The 20,066-nt window shown below is 46.1% G+C and overlaps 3 protein-coding genes across 5 annotated transcripts in view; 1 reads left to right on the top strand and 2 right to left on the bottom strand.

The window, feature by feature from the left end:
- LOC121292384 (nesprin-2-like) overlaps positions 1 to 8,605 on the bottom strand; it is a 277,262-nt gene extending 268,657 nt beyond the window's left edge. The window contains exon 1 of the mRNA XM_041214234.1: positions 8,560 to 8,605. Coding sequence (XP_041070168.1) covers positions 8,560 to 8,567 — 8 coding nt within the window. The 5' untranslated portion in view covers positions 8,568 to 8,605. The remainder of the gene's footprint in view (positions 1 to 8,559) is intronic.
- gstz1 (glutathione S-transferase zeta 1) overlaps positions 1 to 20,066 on the top strand; it is a 48,198-nt gene that overhangs the window by 342 nt on the left and 27,790 nt on the right. The window contains exon 2 of one of the 3 annotated variants that reach the window (XM_041214800.1): positions 17,383 to 17,530. The exons of the other annotated variants lie outside the window; for them this stretch is intronic. The gene's annotated coding sequence lies outside the window, so the exon portion shown is untranslated. The remainder of the gene's footprint in view (positions 1 to 17,382; positions 17,531 to 20,066) is intronic. 3 annotated transcript variants of the gene reach the window in all.
- glrx5 (glutaredoxin 5 homolog (S. cerevisiae)) lies at positions 8,658 to 19,698 on the bottom strand. The gene is made up of 2 exons (XM_041214803.1): positions 19,342 to 19,698; positions 8,658 to 9,139 (listed from the first exon to the last, which is right to left on the bottom strand). Exons 1-2 carry the CDS (start codon positions 19,679 to 19,681, stop codon positions 8,964 to 8,966), a joined length of 516 nt encoding a protein of 171 aa, XP_041070737.1. The 5' UTR covers positions 19,682 to 19,698; the 3' UTR covers positions 8,658 to 8,963.

Consider the following 20,066-nt stretch of genomic DNA (forward strand, 5'->3'; position numbering starts at 1 on the left):
CAGTTGACTGTTGTCAATTTGTATTTTATTCCTTTGATGTTTGCCTGTTTTACACTTGCAGTGGATATCTCCCATTAAGCTCTGCTATGCACTTCTACTCCCTCCTAATATAGTAGCCAAGATGTCGACTGCAGTCAAACACGACTGCCCAGTGAAGCTCTAATTTGGGACAGCAGTAGAGAACCAGCTGTCCCAAGCTTTGACACTGGCATAGCCGAGCATCTATGAACTGGGGGAAAGGTCATGACAGTCCCAGGATGGCCTTTTCCATTACTGTGAAGTGAATGAGCTGGGTAAAACCAGACTCCTGCTCAGACATCAGTAATCTGGCTTGTTTGGCTGGGCCACACATAATGTTTGATTCTCCTCTGGTGTTCGTACGTCCATCATCAAATACATATAAATATCATCTGGTACCACTGAAATAACCTTGAGAACACTCCAGTCTGCAGTACAGTACCTTATAGCCAGCCAAAATAACACTATTTGTCCTACCCCACCACCCCACACAAAGCTGCCCTTATTAGCCGAGGCACAGAATATAAGAGCAGGGAGGTTATACTGGAACTGTATAAAACACTGGTTAGGCCACAGCTATAGTGTTGCGTGCAGTTCTGGAATCCGCACTATAGGGAGGATGTGATTACACTAGAGAGAGTGCAGAGGAGATTTACCAGGATGTTGCCTGGGCTGGAGTGTTTTCATTATGAGGAGAGATTGGATAAACTGGGGTTATTTTTCCTGGAGCAGAGGAGATTGAGGGGAGACATGATTGAGGTGTATAAAGTTATGAGGGGCACAGAAAGGATAGACAGGAAGGAACATTTCACCTTGGTGGAGGGATCAATAACCAGGGGGCATAGATTTAAGGTAAGGGGCAGGAGGTTTAGAGGGGATGTGAGGAAAAATTGTTTCACCCAGAGGGCGGTGGGAATCTGGAACTCACTGCCTGAAAGGGTGGTAGAGGCAGAAACTCTCATAACATTTAAGAAGTACTTGGATGTGTACTTTCAATGCCCATGGCATACAAGGCTATGGGCCTACAGCTGGAAAATGGGATTAGAATGGTTAGGTATTTGTTTGACTGGCACAGACTCGATGGGCTGAAGGGCCTTTTCCTGTGTTGTAGGCCTCTATGACTCTATCTCTGTGAAATCCTCCAGCCCTACAATGCTCTGACATCTCTGCTCCTCCAGTTCCGGCATCTGGCACATCCCCGGTTTTAATTGCTTCACCATTGGTGGCCATGCCTTCAGTTGCCTAGGTCCCAAGCTCTGGAATTCCCTTCCAAAACTCCTCTGCCCCCACCCCCCCACCTCTCTCACCTCCTTTAAGACACTCCTCAAAATCTACCTGTTTGACCAAGCAGTTGATCATTTGTCCTGACATCTCCTTCTTTGGCTTGGTGTCAAATTTTGATTGATAACACTCTTTGGAATCTTGGAACATTTTTGCCATTGTTAACACTGTATAAATTCAGTTGTAAAATACTGGGTAAAATAGTCCACATAAACTGCGACTGAGATTTCCTGCATCAATTTTTGGCAGGAGTCCCACTAATGTAGTTGGCATTACAGTGCAACTTTTATCATATTGCCCAAAGTTTTTCTTTTATTCATTGGATGTGGCCAGCCAGCCCTAAATGCCCTCTGAAGAAGGGCAATTAAGAGTCAACCAGTCTGGGGTTACACCTGGGCCAGTAAGGAAAGCAAATTTCCTTCCCTAAAGGGCATTTATGAACCAAATGGGTTTTTACAATGATCAGCAATGGTTTCATGGTCATCTGCTATGGTGGGATTTGAACCCAGGTCCCCAGAACATTGCCCTGGGTCACTAGTCCAGTGACAATACCACTATGCCACTGACACTTTCTAGGTTGTGAATTCCATTTATTTTTTTGTTGGTTCATTGTATTGTCAGCATCACTGGTATAACCAGCATTTGTTGCCCAGCTCTAACTGCCCTTGAGGTGGTGATGAGACACCTTCTTGAACCGCTGCAGTCCATGTGGAATAGGTACACCCACAGTGCTGTTAGGTAGAATGCCAGTGACAATGAAGAAATGGCAATTTAGTTCCAAGTGACGATGGCGTGTGGCTTGGAGGGGAACTTGTAGGTGATGGTGTTCACATGCATCTGCTGCCCATGTCCTTCTAAGTGGTAGGGATTACAGGTTTTAAAGGTGCTGTCAAAGGAGGCTTGGTGAGTTGTTGCAGTGTATCTTGTAGATGGTACATACTGCTGTCACTGTACGTCAGTGATAGAGGGAGTGAATGCTTAAGGTAGTGATGGGGTGCCAATTAAACAGGCTGCTTTATCCAGAATTGGGTCGAGCTTCTTGTGTGTTGCTGGAGCCACACTCATCCAGGCAAGTGAAGAGTGTTCCGTGACACTCCTGACTTGTGCCTTATTGGTAGTGAACAGGCTTTGAGGAATTAGGAGAATTCCTAGCCTCTGACCTGCTCTTTTAGACTGGTGCATTTCAGTTTCTGGTCAACAGTATCCCCCAGGGCCAGGACGTTGATGGTGGTGGATTTAGTAATGGTAATGCTGTTGACTGCCATTGATGGTTAGATTCTAGATGGATGCTCCATCATTGAATATATTTAAGGCTGGGATAGACAGATTTTTGGTCTCTCAGAGAACCAAGGGGTGGAATTTTACAGCCCTGTCATGGTGGGGGCAGGGCCATAACATGCAGCTGGCTGCTCATAGGTCCATTGACTTGGCCGGGACCAGGAAATCCCACCAGTGGAACGGGCCGTAAAATTCCACCCAAGGTGTATGGGGAGCAGGTGGGAATGGAGTTAAAGCCCAAGACAACCATGATCGTATTGCATGGCGGAGCAGACTCGACAGGTCATTTGGTCCACTCCTACACACATTGCTTATGTTCTTATGATGGAGAATAGACTGATGAGGTAGTAATTCCCTGGATTGGATTTGTCCAGCTTTTTGTGGACAGGACATACCTGGGCAATTTTTCACATTGTTGTGTAGATGCCAGTGATATAGCTGTACTGGAACAGCTTGGTTAGGAGCACAGCCCAAGTATTCAGCACCACGGATGGCATGCTGTCAGAAGTGATAGCTTTTGCTGCATTCCAGTCAAGAGGTTGGGAATTCTCTGGTGAGTAACTCACCTCCTCTCCCCAAAGCCGGCCCAACATCTGCAAAGCACAAGTCATGAGTGATAAATGCGCTTCACTTGCCTGAATAAGTGCAACTCCAACAATACCCACAGCCCATGAAAGAATATTAAAATAAAATCGTGACTTCAGCCATTTTTTGATGTCTCATGCAGTGAATCAAATTGGTGAAGACTGGCACCTATGATGTTGGGGGCCCCAGGAGGAGGCCAAGATGGATCATCCACTTGGCTCTTCTAGCTAAAAATTTTATTTAAATTATTTTTTATTGGGATGAAGGCTTTATTGGCTAGGCCAGTATTTGCTGTCCATCCCTAATTGCCCTTGAGAAGGTGGTGGTGAGCTGCCTTCTTGAACCGCTGCAATCCATGTGTTGTAGGTACACCCACAGTGCTGTTAGGGAGGGAGTTCCAGGATTTTGATCCGACGACAATGAGGGAACAGTGATATATTTCCAAGTCAGGATGGTGTGTGGTTTGGAGGGGAACTTGCAGGTGGTGGTGTTCCAGTCTGCTGCCTTTGTTCGTTGAAGCAATTGAGGTCTCTGGTTTGGAAAGTGCTGTTGCAGGTTTGGTGAGTCGCTGCAGTGCATCTTGTAGATGGCACACACTGCTGCCACTGTGCATCAATGGTGGAGGGATGTTGAAGGTGGTGGGTGGGGTGCCAATCAAGCCGGCTGCTCTGTTCTGGATGACGTTGAGCTTCTTGAGTGTTGTTGGAGCTGCACTCATTAGGCCAAGTGGAGATTATTCCATCACACTCCTAACTTGAGCCTTGTAGGTGGGTGGATGAGCTTTGCGGAGTCAGGAGCTGAGTTAGTTGCAACAGAATTCCCAACCTCTGACCTGCTCTTGTAGCCACAGTATTTATATGGCTAGTCCAGTTGAGTTTCTGGTCAATGGTGACCCCCAGGATGTTGATAGTAGGGGATTCAGTGATGGCAATGTAACTGAATGTCAAGGGGTGATGGTGAGATTCTCTCTTGTTGGAGATGGTCATTGTCTGGCACTTGTGTAGCATGAATGTCGCATGCCATTTATCAGCCCAAGTCTGAATGTTGTCCAGATCTTGTTGGATATGGTAAAAGACTGGTTCAATATCTGAGAATTTGCAAATAGTACTTAACATTATGCAATCATCAGCAAACACCCCCACTTCTGACCTTATGATGGAGGGAAGATCATTGATGAGGCAACTGAACTCCTGCAGTGATGTCCTGGAACTGAGAATGATTGACCTCCAACAACCACAACCAGGACCAGGCCATAAAGTCCCTGCAGCCTACTCTGCTATTCAATAAGGTCATGGCTAAACTTGTACGTCAACTCCACTTTTCAGCCCTATCTCCATATCCCTTGGTTCAGTTAATGCCCAAAAATCTATCAACCTCATTGAGGAATTCCAAATGTTCACAACCTTCTGACTGAAGACATTTCTCATCTCAATCCTAAAGTGCCAACCCCTTATCTTAGCTAAGGGTGTGGCTTAGTTCTAGGGAACTAAGAAAGCCAAGTTCTAGGGGCCAAGGGAAACAGCCTCAACTCATCTACGCTGTCAACCTTTTTAAGAATTTTATATATTTTAATTAGAACATCTCTCACTCTTGATCTCTCATCCAAACTCTGGAAAATTATGGCTCATTCTAAGCAATCTCATGGAACTCTCTCAACCCAGGAATCAATCCAGTTTTATACAGAGTAAAGCTCCCTCTACACTGTCCCCATCAAACACTCCCTGAACAAGTACAGCACGGGGTTGGATACAGAGTAAAGCTCCCTCTACACTGTCCCCATCAAACACTCCCAGAACAAGTACAGCACGGGGTTAGATACAGAGTAAAGCTCCCTCTACACTGTCCCCATCAAACACTCCCAGGACAGGTACAGCCCGGGGTTAGATACAGAGTAAAGCTCCCTCTACACTGTCCCCAACAAACACTCCCAGGGCAAGTACAGCACAGGGTTAGATACAGAGTAAAATTCCCACTACACCATCCCAAATGCTCCCATGGCAGATAAATAGTGGGTTAGAGAGTAAAGCTTCATTTGCACCAACATTAGAAGAACGAGTGTACAAGTGTGAGATCACTAGCCAACCTCCTGGAATCTGGATGCAACAGGAAACAGATTGCCCATTGATAATGAACTGCAGGCAGTTTAGAGCTGGAGCACCATGCTCACAATTAACAATGCCGCCAGTGCCCTTGATTGCAGGGCTCCTCCGCCCAGCAGACAGTCACGGCCAAGGGGTGGCGAGAGAGAACTTCAACCCATCAGTCTGGAGCCAACAAAAATCAAGGTTCTAATTGTGAAGTGTCACTGCCTCAAACTACAAGGCCATATCAAAGATTTTTGCAGAAAATAAAGGCTCATGGTGTAGGGAGTAACATATTGGCATGGATAGAAGATTGGCTAGCTAACAGGAAGCAGAGTTGGCATAAATGGGTTTTTTCCTGGTTGGCAGGATGTGACTAGTGGTGCGCCACAGGTATCAGTGCTGGGGCCTCAGCTTTTTACAAATTATATAAATGACTTGGATGATGGGGCCAAAGGAATGGTAGCTAAATTTGCTGACAATACAAAGATAGGACAGAAAATAATTGTGAAGAGGATGTTGAGGAGGCTACAAAGTGACATAGATAGGTGAAGTGAGTGGGCAAAGATCTGGCAAATGGAGAATAATGTGGGAAAATGTGAAATCGTTCATTTTTGCAGGAAAAATAAAAAGGAAGCTTATCTAAATGGTGATAGATCGCAGAGCTCAGATTCAGTGGGATCTGGGTGTCCTAGTACATGAATCACAAAAGGTTAGTGTGCAGGTACAGCAGGTAATTAGGAAAGCTCATAGAATGGGGGCAAAAGCAAAAAACTGCGGATGCTGGAAATCCAAAACAAAAATAAAAATACCTGGAAAAACTGTTGAAGAGTCATAGGGACTCAAAACGTTAGCTGTATTCCTCTCCACAGATGCTGCCAGACTTGCTGTGTTTTTCCAGGAATTTTTATTTTTTTTTGTTATAGAATGGGGGAATTGAATACAAAAGTGGGGAGGTTACGCTTCAGCTATAGAGACCATTGGTGAGACCACATCTAGAGTGCTCAAGTGCTGTGAACAGTACTGGTCTCCTTACCTAAGGATATAAAAGCATTGATGCAGTTCAGAGGAGGTCTTTTTTAATCGTTCATGGGATGTGGGCGTCACTGGCTAGGCCAGCATTTATCGCCCATCCCAAATTTCCCTTATTCAGAGGGCATTTAAGAGTCAGCCACATTGCTGTGGGTCTGGAGTCACATGTAGGCCAGACCAGGTAAGGACAGCAGATTTCCTTCCCTAAAGGGCATCAGTGAACCAGATGGATTTTTACGACAATCGGCAATAGTTTCACAGAGATCAGTGAACTTTTCAATTCCAGATTTTTATTGAATTCCACCATTTACCGAGGTGGAATTTGAACCTGATTTCCCAGAGCATTATGCTGGGTCTCTGGATTACTAGTCTAGTGACAATACCACTATGCTACCTCCTCCCCCCGACTAGACTAGTATTACTAGACTAGTCACAGAATCACACAGTGCAGAAGAGGCCCATCAAGTCTGCATCGACACGTGAGAAACACTTGACCTACCTACCTCATCCCATTTACCAGCATTTGGCCCATAGCCTTGAATGTTATGACGTGCCAAGTGCTCATCCAGGTACTTTTTAAAGGATGTGAGGCAACCCACCTCCACCACCCTCCCAGGCAGCGCATTCCAGACCGTCACCACCCTCTGGGTAAAAGAGTTTTTCCTCACATACCCTCTAAACCTCCTGCCCCTAACCTTGAACTTATGTCTCCTCATGACTGACCCTTCAACTAAGGGGAACAGCTGCTCCCTATCCACCCTGTCCACGCCCCTCGATCTTGTACACCTCAATCAGGTTGCCTCTCAGTCTTAACTGCTCCAACGAAAACAACCCAAGTCTATCCAACCTCTCTTCATAACTTAAATCTTTCATCCCAGGCAACATCCTGGTGAATCTCCTCTGCACCCCCTCCAGTGCAATCACATCCTTCCTATAATGTGGCAGTCTGCACACAATACTCCAGCTGTGGCCTCACCAAGGTTCTATACAACTCCAACATGACCTCCCTACTTTTGTAATCTATGCCTCGATTGATAAAGGCAAGTGTCCCATATGCCTTTTTCACCAACCCAGTAACATGCCCCTCTGCCTTCAGAGATCTATGGACACACGCGCCAAGGTCCCTTTGTTCCTCAGAACTTCCTAGTGTCCTGTTCATTGAATACTTCCTTGTCAAATTACTCATTCCAAAGTGTATCACCTCACATTTTTTAGGGTTAAATTCCATCTGCCACTTATCTGCCCATTTGACCATCCAGTCTATATCTTCCTGTAGCCCAAGACACTCAACCTCACTGTTAACCACCCGGCCAATCTTTGTATCATCCGCAAACTTACTAATCCACCCCCCCCTACATAGTCATCTATGTAATTTATATAAATGACAAATAATAGGGGACCCAGCACAGATCCCTGTGGTACGCCACTGGACACTGGCTTCCAGTCACTAAAGCATTCTTCTGCCGTCACCCTCTGTCTCCTACAACTAAGCCAATTTTGAATCCACCTTATCAAATTACCGTGTATCCTATGTGCATTTGCCTTCTTTATAAGTCTGCCATGTGGGACTTTGTCAAAGGTTCTACATCAACTACACTACCCTCATCTACACAGCTGGTCATCTCCTCAAAAAGTTCAATCAAATTTGTTAGGCATGACCTCCCTCTGACAAAGCCATGCTGACTATCCCTGATCAAACCTTGCCTCTCCAAGTGGAGATAGATTCTCTCCTTCAGAATTTTCTCCAATAGCTTCCCTACCACTGACGTGAGACTAGTACCAGGAATGGGTGGGTTGTCTTATGAGGAAAGATTGGACAGGTTAGGCTTGTATCCGCTGGAGTTTAGAAGAGTTGGAGGTGACTTGAATGAAACATAGAAGATCCTGAGGGGTCTTGACAGGGTGGATGTGGAGAGAATGTTTCCTCGTGGGAGAATCCAGAACTAGGGGTCACTGTTTAAAAATAAGGGGTCGCTCAGTTAAAGCAGAGGTGAGGATAATTTTTTTCTCTGAGGGTCGTGAGTCTTTGGAACTCTCTTCCTCAAAAAGCGGTGGAAGCAGAGTCTTTGAATATTTTTAAGGCAGAGCTAGATAGATTCTTGATTAACAAGGGGGTGAAAGGTTATCGAGGGTAGGCAGGAATGTGGGGCTGAGGTTACAATCAGATCAGCCAGAATCTTATTGAATGGCATGAACAGGCTAGAGGGGCTGAGTGGCCTCCTCCTGCTCCTAATTCGTATGTTCACATGTACAACACACTACTTTTATTATATGACTTACTCACTCTTGCATATGATTCAGTAGGTATTAATGAACACAATGCCTTGTTGATCACACTGGCTTTAAGCACCTATGAAAACAGCTCAAATTTAAAAAGAAAAATCACATAATACATTTTATTAATTCATAAAAACCCCAGGCATTGAAAATTACTATTGTAACATCTGCTGTTTAATCTGTTTCACCATTTTATTTTGTCCATGAGGGCTATGACTGTTGGGTCCAACCAGCTGAAGGAGTCTATATCATTTGTGTATTAACACCAGCCTCTCAAATGAGCTCCTAATCCATTTTGCCTTTGCCAAGATCCCCTGATAACACAGTAATACTTAATATAAAATCAGCAACGCCATCCACATGGGTTAAGAGTCAGGACAAGGGTCCAGTTGATTCTGGGGATTCATCATTCTATTTTTTGTCCTCTTTCTCTGTGTCTAGAAGTGCGGACCGGATGCCAAGTTTCTTCAGTTCCTCAACAAGGTCCCCGTTCTGATGCATCTGTAGTAGGATGTCACATCCACCCACAAATTCACCGTCAAAATAGATCTGTGGGATGGTCGGCCAGTTGGAATAGTTTTTAATACCTGTTTCAAAGGACAAAACAAATAGTCAGGCTGAATGAGAGTTGCTAAGTTCCTCTATGCCTGTGCTGGCGCATCTTCCCTCAAAAACTCAGGTGAACCCCAAGCTTCTGCCAAAAGAACATAAGAAATAGAAGCAGTAGGACATTCGGCCCCTCAACCCTGTTCCAGCATTCAATAAGATCATGACCAATCATTAACCTCAACTCCATTTCCTGCCTGACCCCAATTTCCCTTAACTCCCCTTGAATCCAAAAATCTATCAATCAATCAAAGCCTTGAATATACTCGATGTCTGAATAGCCATGGTCCTTTAGGATAAACAATTCCAAAAACTGACAACTCTCGCTGAGTGAAGAAATTTCTCCTCTCAGTCCAAAATAGCCCTTATCTGAGATTATATCCCCTCATTCTAGAGACTCCAACCAGGTAAAACATCACTCACCATCTACCTTGTCAAGCCCTCACAATCTTAGGTTTCAATAAGATCTCTTTTTCTTCTCAGCTTCAGAGAGTAGAGACTTATTTAACTCAATCTCCCCTCATAGCAGAGCCCCCTCATCTCCAGAAATTAGATTAATGAATTTTTGTTGAATGCCAAAGGCAATCCTTCATTAGATATAGAGATAATACTCCGGGTGTGCTCTCGGAAAACATCTGGACTATTGTAGCAAGACTTCCTCACTCTTGCATTCTACCCCCTTGCAATAAAAACCAACACAGCCTTCACCTTGCTAATTATTCGCTGTACCTGCATCTTATCTATGTTTCACAGACTGTACAAGGACACCTCAATTGCTCTGAACACCCAGATTTAATAGTTTTCACCCTTTAAAAATTTGGTTTTTCTATTCTTCCCACTAAAATGAGTAACCTCACATTTCCACACAATACACTCCCTGCCTGCTCATTCAATCTTTCCACATCCATTTGCAGACTCTGTGTCCTCTTCACAGCCTACTTTCCCACCTAGCTTTGTATCATCAGCAAACCTGCTTACATTAAACTTGGTTGCTTCATCGATGTCATTAGCACAGATAGTAAATGGTTGGGGTACCAGTGCTGATCTTTCTGGTACCCCACTAGCAACAGCTTGATGATCCATTTGCTCCTACTCTGTTTCCTATCCTTTAAACAATCCTCTATCCATGCAAAAATATTAGTCCCAAACCTAGGAGCTTTTTTGTTTATTCTTTCATGTGATTTGAGTGTCGCTGGTTAGACCAGCATTTATTGCCCATCCCTAGTTGCCCTTAAGGTGGTGGTGAGCTACCTTCTTGAATCGCCGTAGTCCCTGTGGTGTAGGTACATCTACAGTGCTGTTAGAGAGAGAATTACTTTGAGCAATCTTTCATGTGGCACCCTCATCAAATGCTTTTTGAAAGTTCTAATATACTACATCCACAGGTTCCTCTTTATCCATTCTGCTAGTTACATCTTCAAAAAAAAAACCTTAAACATCATTTCCCTTTCATAAAACCACACTGACCATTAGGATTTAAGTGCCCTGTTACCACTTCTGTAATAATGGATTCCTTTCCCTATAACCCAACTTCAGTCCCTCCTTCCCTGGGATTCTTTTAACAGTTATTAACTCCAGCCGCCCTCAGTGCAATGAGTGAAAGACATCCTGTTTATAAAGACCCTTGATTAGCACAATAAAAAGCTGCTTTCTTTCAGCTCCTCAAAAGACACAGCTTTTTAAAAAATTAAGTTGAGTTTAAGTCCCTGTTCCCATTAATATGCCGTTACCTGCAGGTGTTGATGCTAACACATCTGCGCTCTCTATTTTTGGATTCATCCACCAGTGAGGCAATAAGAACAGAAATGAAATGAGAGAATGCCAGAAATATTCAGGAGATCAGGCAGCATCAGGGACAGAGTTAATGCTTCAAATGGAAGACCTTTCATTAGAACCAATGTTTCTGCTAGGTTGCACAGGCTTTTGGCCGCACAACAGCTGGACAATACTGTGAAAGCCTTGTTCTGTGATAAATGCTGCCTGCACACAGCACTTCCAAATCTCTGGGCTCATGAAATTTAACCAGGGCAAATCAACAGGAAAGAAATAATACAGGTAAAGCAGAGAACTGCCTTGCTCAAAGGCTGGGGCTCAGGGACAGCACGTGAACATGGTCACCCTTGTTTTAGGATGTGGGTTATTCCATATCATAATAGATCCTACTGCTCTCATTGCACACTTCCCACACATTCAGAGTCAGTGTCCAGTCTCCAGTCAGGCACAAAGCCCAAATTCTGAATTCCTACTTTTCGGCTTAGTTTAGCTGCTCCTTTCTCGATAATTAAGTCCACACTTCCTCATTGTGTCCCTCACTTTACCTCAACCTCTCCCCAGAAACCCATCTAATTCTTGGCACTGTTTGCTTTAATCCTATTGCTGAGTAACTTATTCCATGACTTGATTATCCTTTTGGTGATCTAGTTAAACAACTGTGGTAGAATTGCAGTTAAGCAAAGAGTGAGCAGCAGAGCCTGATGATTTACAGGGACAGCATCTAGAAGCAGACAAGACTGTGGAAGATAAAATGGAGAACATAATAAACAATACTAAACTAACTAGGAGAGAGGGCAACAGTGATCCAGAAACAATATTAGACACAGCTACTGAGTTGTAGTGGTCACTACAGAACAACAATTAACAAAGCATCGAGAAGTTAACCAGCACTGGTTCACACAGGGTGCAGCTTCTAGTTAAGGCCACAGGGACAAAAGCTCATGCCATTTTAATTTTTAAAAAATTAATTCACACCAATATTTATTGCCCATCCCTTGTTGCCCTTGAGCAGGTGGTGGTGAGCTGCCTTCTTGAATGACTGCAGTCCCTGTGGTGTAGGTACACCCACAGTGCTGTTAGGGAGGGAGTTCCAGGATTTTGACCCAACGACAGTGAAGGAACTGCGATATATTTCCAAGTCAGGAAGGTGTGTGACTTGGAGGGGAACTTGCAGGTGGTGGTGCTCCCATGTGTCTGCTGCCCTGGTCCTTCTAGGTGGTAGTGGTTGTGGGTTCAGAAGGTGCAGTCTAAGGAGCCTTGGTGAATTCCTGCAGTGCTTCTTGTAGATGCTACACACTGCTGCTACTGTGTGTCAGTGGTGGGGGAGTGAATGTTTGTGGATGTGGTGCCAATCAAACGGGCTGCTTTGTCCTGGATGGTGTCAAGCTTCTTGAGGTGTTGTGGGAGCTGCACTCATTCAGGCAAGTGGAAAGTATTCCATCACACTCCTGACTTGTGCTTTGTAGATGGTAGACAGGCTTTGGGGAGTCAGGAGGTGAGTTACTTGCCACAGGATTCCTAGCTTCTTACCCGCTCTTGTAGCCACAGTATTTGGCTAGTCTAGTTCAATTTCTGGTCAATGGTAACCCCCAGGATGCTTACAGTTGGGGATTCAGTGATGGTATTGAATGCCATGGGGTGATGGTTAGATTTTCTCTTCTTGGAGATGGTCATTGCCTGGCACTTGTGTGGCACGAAATGTCACTTGCCACTTGTCAGCCCAAGCCTGGATATTGTCCAGGTCTTGCTGCATGTGGACATGGACTGCTTCAGTATCAGAGAAGTCACGAATGGTGCTGAACATTGTGCAATCATCAGCAAACATCCCCACTTCTAACCTTATGATGGAAGGAAGGTCATTAATGAAACAACTGAAGATGGTTGGGCCGAGGACACTACCCTGAGGAACTCCTGCAGTGATGGTGGCAAAATACTGCGGCAATCTGAAACAAAAATAAAAAATGCTGGAAAAACTCAGCAGGTCTGATAGCACTGTGGAGAGAAAGACAGAGGTAACGTTGAGTCTGTATGATTCTTCTTCAGAGCTAAGAGAAGTAAAAACGTGGTGAAATTTATGATGACCTGGAGCTGAGATGACAGACCTCCAACAATCACCAATGTCCTCCATTGTGCTAGGTATGACTCCAGCCAGTGGAGAGTTTTCCCCGATTCCCATTGACTCCAGTTTTGCAGGGGCTCCTTGATGCCACACTCGGTCAAATGCTGCCTTGATGTCAAGGGCAGTCACTCTCATCTCACCTCTGGAGTTCAGCTCTTTTGTCTATGTGTGAACCAAGGCTATAATGAGGTCGGAATCTGAGTGACCCTGGCGGAACTCAAACTGAGCATCGGTGAGCAGGTTATTGTTAAGCAAGTGCCGCTTGATAGCACTGTTGATGACTCCTTCCATTACTTTACTGATGATCAAAATTGCTTTGTGTATACAGGACATACCTGGGCAATTTTCCACATAGCCGGGTAGATGCCAGTGTTGTGGCTGTACTGGAACAGCTTGGCTAGGGGCGCAGCAAGTTCTGGAGCACAGGTCTTCAGTACTATTGCCGGAATATTGTCAGGGCCCACAGCCTTTACATTATCCAGTGCCTTCAGCAGTTTCTTGATATCACATGGCATGAATTGAATTAGCTGAAGACTAGCACCTGCGATGCTGGGGACCTCTGGAGGAGGCTGAGATGGATCATTCACTCGGCAATTCTGGCTTAAGATTGTAGAAAATACTTCAGCCTTATCTTTTGCATTAATGTGCTGGGCTCCTCCATCACTGAGGATGGGGATATTTGTGGAGCCTCCTCTTCCAGAGAGTTGTTTAATTGTCCATCACCATTCACAACTGGATGTGGCAGGACTGCAGAGCTTAGATCTGACTCGTTGGTTGTGGGATCGTTTAGCTCTGTCTATCACTTGCTGCTTATGCTATTTGGCATGCAAGTAGTCCTGTGTTATAGCGTCACCAGGTTGACATCTCATTTTTAGGTATGCCTGGTGCTGCTCCTGATGTGCCCTCCTGCACTCTTCATTGAACCAGGGTTGATCCCCTGGCTTGGTGGTAATGGTAGAGTGAGGGATATGCTGGGCCATGAGGTTACAGATTGTGTTTGAGTACAATTCTGCTGCTGATGGCCCATGGATGCCCAGTCTTGAATTGCTAGACCTATTCAAAATCTATCCCATTTAGCATGGTTGTAGTGCCACACAGCATGATGGAGGGTATCCTCAATGTGAAGGGGGGAATTCATCTCCACAATGACTTTGCGGCGGTCACTCCTACCGATACTGTCATGGACGATCCATCTGCAGCAGGCAGGCTGGTGAGGATGGGGCCAAGTATGTTTTTCTCTCTTGTTGGTTCCCTCACCACCTGCCACAGACCCAGTCTAACAGCTAGGTCCTTTAGGGCTCGGCCAGCTCGGTCAGTAGTGGTGCTACCGAGCCACTCTTGGTGATGGACATTGAAGTCCTCAGCATGAAGGAGCACTGATTCATCAGCTGAGGGAGGGCAGGACGTGGTAATCGGCAGGAGGCTTCCTTGCCCATCTTTGATCTGATGCCATGAGACTTCATAGAGTCCGGAGTCGATGTTGAGGACTCCCAAGGCAACTTCCTCCTGACTGTATAACACGGTGCTGCCATCTCTGCTGCCCTTCCGGCAGGGCAGACCCAGGGATGGTGATGGTAGTGTCTGGGGCATTATCTGTAAGGTATGATTCCGTGGATGACTCTGTCAGGCTGTTGCTTGATAAGTGTGTGAGACAGCTCTCCCAATTGGCTCTAGCCCCCAGATATTAGTAAAGAGGACTTTGCAGGGTCGACAGGGCTGAGTTTGCCATTGTTGTTTCCGGTGCCTAGGTTGATGCAGGTGGTCCATCCGGTTTCATTCCTTTTTTGAGACTTTGTAGTGGTTTGAAGCAATTTGGCTTGCTGGGCCATTTCAGAGGGTATTTAAGAGTCAACCACATTGCTGTGGGCTTGGAGTCACATGTAGACCAGAGCAGGTAAGGACAGCAGATTTCCTTCCCTAGAGGGCATTAGTGAACCAGATGGGTCTTTACAACAATTGACAATGGTTCCATGGCGATCATTAGACTTTTAATTCCAGATTTTTATTGAATTCAAATTCTGGATTCTAACCCTGGTCACCAGAGTATTAAGGCAAAATACAGCAGATGCTGGAAATCTGAAACTTCTGAAGAAGAGTCATACGGACTCAAAACTTTAACTGTCTTTCTCGCCACAGATGGTGTCAGTCTTGCTGAGTTTTTCCAGCATTTTTTGTTTTTGTCCCCAGAGTATTACCCTGGGTTACTAGTCCAGCAACAATACCACTACATCACCGTCTCTCCCCCAACTACGCCATAATAGAATAGAGCAGACCACATGGTCCCTCCAGCTTGCTCCATTATTAAACCAGACCATGGGTGAGTCATACAACCCCATTTCCCTGCCTTTGCTCCATATCCCTTATTTTGTTACCATGCATCAGGCTGAACAGACTCGGAGGTTACAGCCTTCCCAGAGTCTGACAGTATAACACACCTGCAGGGAAGCATCCATTAGGCCAAACAAAACAAATACTTATCACAATTATTCCACAAAAAACTCAAATATGTGGAAACATCACCTGAAAAACACCAGCAATCCAATTATTAAATATCGTGCCTAAACGAATGTCTAAACAGGATCAAGGGGCTGAATGGCCTGCTTCTTTTCCTTGATCCAGAAGAACAGCAAGACAAATAACACCTCCTATAAAATATTGACAGGAACTACGAAAACATGCGGTTCTGGGAGGGGATTGATCGGGTGGGTAGAGTCAGTGATAGGGGAGAGTGTACGTGAGGCTGTGGGAAGGGGTTAAATGGGTGGGTAGAGTCAATGATAGGGGAGAATGTACATGGGTCTGTGGGAGGGGATTAAATGGGTGGGTGGAGGCAATGATAAGAGAGTGTACATGGTGTTCAAACTCTTTCCCTGATGAAGGTTAATTCTTGTATCTGAAAAAGCAGCGTGTGAGGAACATCCTGTCTCATGATCACAATTTTCAGACATTATCGACAAATCTTCTGCTTGTTACTAAACCAAACAGACCACAAGATCACTCTCTAAACCACAAGTTGGGTCACAGGACAGTGATCAGGAACAGGAACCTTGGCTGATTGCAAAGGGCAGGAATGCAGGTACAGCAAGTAATTAGGGAATCTAATAGAATGTTATCGCTTATTGTGAGGGGAATTGATTACAAAAGTAGGGAGGTTATACTTCAGTTATACAGGGCATTGGTGAGACCACATCTTGATTACTGTGTACAGTATTGGTCTCCTTATTTAAGGATGCAAATGCATTAGATGCAGTTAAGAGAAGTTTTACTAGACTAATACCTGGAATGGGAGAGTTGTCTTATGAGGAAAGGTCAGACAGGCTAGGCTTGTATCGGCTGCAGTTTAGAAGAGTAAGAGGTGACTTGCATGAAACATAGAAGATCCTGACATCCTAGACAGGGTGGATGTGGAAAGGATGTTTCCTGTTGCAGAATCTAGAACTAGGGGGTCACTGTTTAAAAATAAGGGGTCGCTCATTTACAACAGAGATGAGGAGTAATTTTTTTCTCTCAGAGGATCATGAATCTTTTGAACTCACTTCCTCAAAAGGCAGTGGAAGCAGAATCTTTGAATATTTTTACACAGAGCTAGATAGATTCTTGATAAACAGGGTGGTGAAAGGTTATTGGTGATAGGCAGCAATGTGGAGTCAATGTTACACTCAGGTCAGCCATGATCTTATTGAATGGCGGAGCAGGCTCAAGGGGCCAAATGGCCTACTCCTGCTCCTAATTCATATGTCTGTATGCAAATCCCATTCACAATTATTGCAGGATGACGACTTGTATTTCTACAGTGCCTTTAACTTACAGTACAACATCTCAAAGTGCTTGTTAGCAAAGTTTGACACTGAGCCACATATTCAGAGAAGATTTAAAATCAAAACAGAAAATATTGGAAATGCTTAGCATGTCAGGCAACATCTATGGAGAGAGGAAAAAGAGTTAATGTTTCAGATCGGTAACCTTTCATTAGAAAGATGTGTTTGCAGATTGGGCCATTTATCTGTCTTAGTTCAATGTCCCTTCAATTCTCCCATTTGTACCATCGAATGGTAGAAGGGATTCCGCCATGACTGCTCTATCTGGCTATCCGCTGCACATGCTCATTACCTTTTTGAAACAATATTGTGAAAGTGCTTTGAGACATCATGAGGTTGTGAAGATGCTATACAAATACAAGCTCTTTCATCTCAAATACAAGCTCATTTCCATTTTTGGGACCTTGGTGTGCATCAAATAGCTGCAACATTTATCTACATCACAGCATCTATGTTTTGAAAGTATCTTGTTTGTTGTGAAAGATACTACAACAATGCAATTTATTCTCTCCAGCACTTCTTGAATGTTGCAATGATATCACCCACTCAGTTACCTATTCTCAAGCTTCACTGAAAGAAGTGTTTCTTCATAGCTCAGACCTTTGACACTGGGGAGGATTTTTACACATCCTTCAGAACGCAAGTGGACCTGGTAACTCAAGGTATGCCTAGTCCGATCAACGGAGGCTTCACGTTCTGCAACTTCGATCCTCCAGGTTTAAAGGCGGTTTATATTTATGTAACACTTTCACGATCACTGAATACCCCAAAGCCCTTTACACCCAATAAGATAGTATTGTCACTGTGTAAGGTAGGAATCGCAAGTTGCTCCCACAATTACCAGATAATTTTTCTTTTTTTTTTCCAAAATAGTGCCATGTAATCTCAGGGACATGCTATCTTTCAGATCAGATGTTACACCCTGGCCCTGAGGGGACAGACAGGGCAGCACTGATCTGAAACATAGCATCTCCAACAGGGCAGCACTGAAGTATCACACTTGACTCTCCTGCTCAACCCACCCTTCTGACTCAGGTGACAGTACTTTTTTTTATTCATGGGATGCAGGCGTCCCAAACTGCCTTACTGTTCAAAGGGCATTTAAGAGCCACATGTAAGGATGATAGATTTCCTTCCCTAAAGGACATTAGTGAACCAGATGGGTTTTATTTCATGGTCATTTAATTTCAGATCTTTATTGAATTCAAATTTCCTCATCTGCCATGGGGGGATTCAAACAAGGTCCCCAGAGCATTACACTGGGTGGCTGGAATGCTAGTCCAGTGACAATAAAACCGCCTCCCCACTGCTTACTAAACTATGGCTGACATGGCTGTGAACTGCAGCAATTTATATGACTGCAGGGTGGGGAACTCTAGTACCCTCTGGGTCTATCTTCTAGTGAGTTTAATTCTAAATGCCAACTTGTTTTATTCACAAATCTTCCATTTGCCCCATCATATCCAGTCTCCCCTTATCTGCTCCCCCCCATCTGTATCTACTCCTCCTCCCCCTATCTGCATCCGCCACTGCCATATCCACTTTCCCACTCCCTGACTTGGTCTCGTATACACGACAGACAGACACACACACACACACACACAGACACACCCCCCCCCAAACCCCCCGACCGGACTCCCCACCACCCCACTCTACCCCACTTATCCCTCTCCTTGACTCTGTCCCATTTCTGCTCTTCCCCCCCACCCGACTCAGTCCTGTTTCTGCTGTTTCCCCCCCCCCATCCCCCACCCCCTGACTCGGTCCCGTGTCTGCTCCACCCCCCCATCGATCCCGTGTCTGCTCCACCCCCCCATCGATCCCGTGTCTGCTCCAACCCCCCATCGATCCCGTGTCTGCTCCAACCCCACCCCATCCCGTGTCTGCTCCAACCCCACCCCATCCCGTGTCTGCTCCAACCCCACCCCATCCCGTGTCTGCTCCACACCGCCCCATCGATCCCGTATCTGCTCCAGCCCCCTCCCACCGATCCCGCATCTGCTCCACCCCCCCATCTATCCCGCATCCGCTCCAGCCCCCCCCCACCGATCCCGTATCTGCTCCAGCACCCCCCACCGATCCCGTATCTGCTCCAGCACCCCCCACCGATCCCGTATCTGCTCCAGCACCCCCCACCGATCCCGTATCTGCTCCACCACCCCCTCCCATCCCGCATCTGCTCCACCACCCCCTCCCATCCCGCATCTGCTCCACCCCCCCCTCCCATCCCGCATCTGCTCCACCCCCCCCACCGATCCCGTATCTGCTCCACCACCACCACCACCCCCACCCCCCACCCCGATCCCGTATCTGCTCCACCACCACCACCCCCCCCCCCCACCCCCCCCGATCCCGTATCTGCTCCACCACACACCCCCCACTCGGTCCCGTATCTGCTCTTCCTGCCCTCTCATATCCCCCTCTCCCCACCCCGATGGCCGTATCCGCACCCACCCCCTCCTCCCCCACTCACCTTGCCGTATCTCCTGATCCTCCAGCACATTGTAGGATCCATAGTTCTCCACCCCGTGCATCCGCAGGATCTGGACCACGGCGTTACTGAAGCCACACATCGGCTGGGCCGGGGTGCCCTTGATGAAAACCACCACCTTATCCTTCTTCACCAGGCCCTCCAGCCGCTGCCGGGTCTCGCCGACGCCGCCCTTCTCCTCATCCCCCCCGCCAGCGCCTGCGCCTCCTCCTCCTCCTCCTCCTCCTCTGCCCGCCGTCCCCTCACTCAGATACCGCCTAGGGGCCTGCACCACCACCCGGCGCGCCGCTGTCCTGCACGATATCCTCAGCAGCGAGAACATGTTGGCCGGAGCGGGGGGGTGGGGAGTGGGGGGGGGGGGGGGGGGGTGGAAAAGAGCCGCTCGATTCCCCCTCCTTCAAATCACCAGGCTCTCCGGACAACCTCCTCCTCGGCGCTCATTGGTTATCCGTGACCAAAACCCCGCCGCCTCCCTACCTCCTATTGGTCAATTTCACCATCATTCAGCTCTCCTTACATTTTCATTGGTCTACACAGCCGTTCGTCAAATCACCAGCGCCTCTAACAGAAACCGACTCTAGCTCCCGCCCTCTGAGCGTGTGAGGTTAACCGTTAACGGTAACCTTTTTTTAAAGAAGGTCATATTATCTATAATAATTTAAATATAAGATATCGGAAAAAGTGTCTTAGGTCCAATCCATTCGTTT

Source organism: Carcharodon carcharias, chromosome 20, assembly GCF_017639515.1.
Source record: "Carcharodon carcharias isolate sCarCar2 chromosome 20, sCarCar2.pri, whole genome shotgun sequence".
Lineage (NCBI taxonomy): Eukaryota > Metazoa > Chordata > Chondrichthyes > Lamniformes > Lamnidae > Carcharodon > Carcharodon carcharias.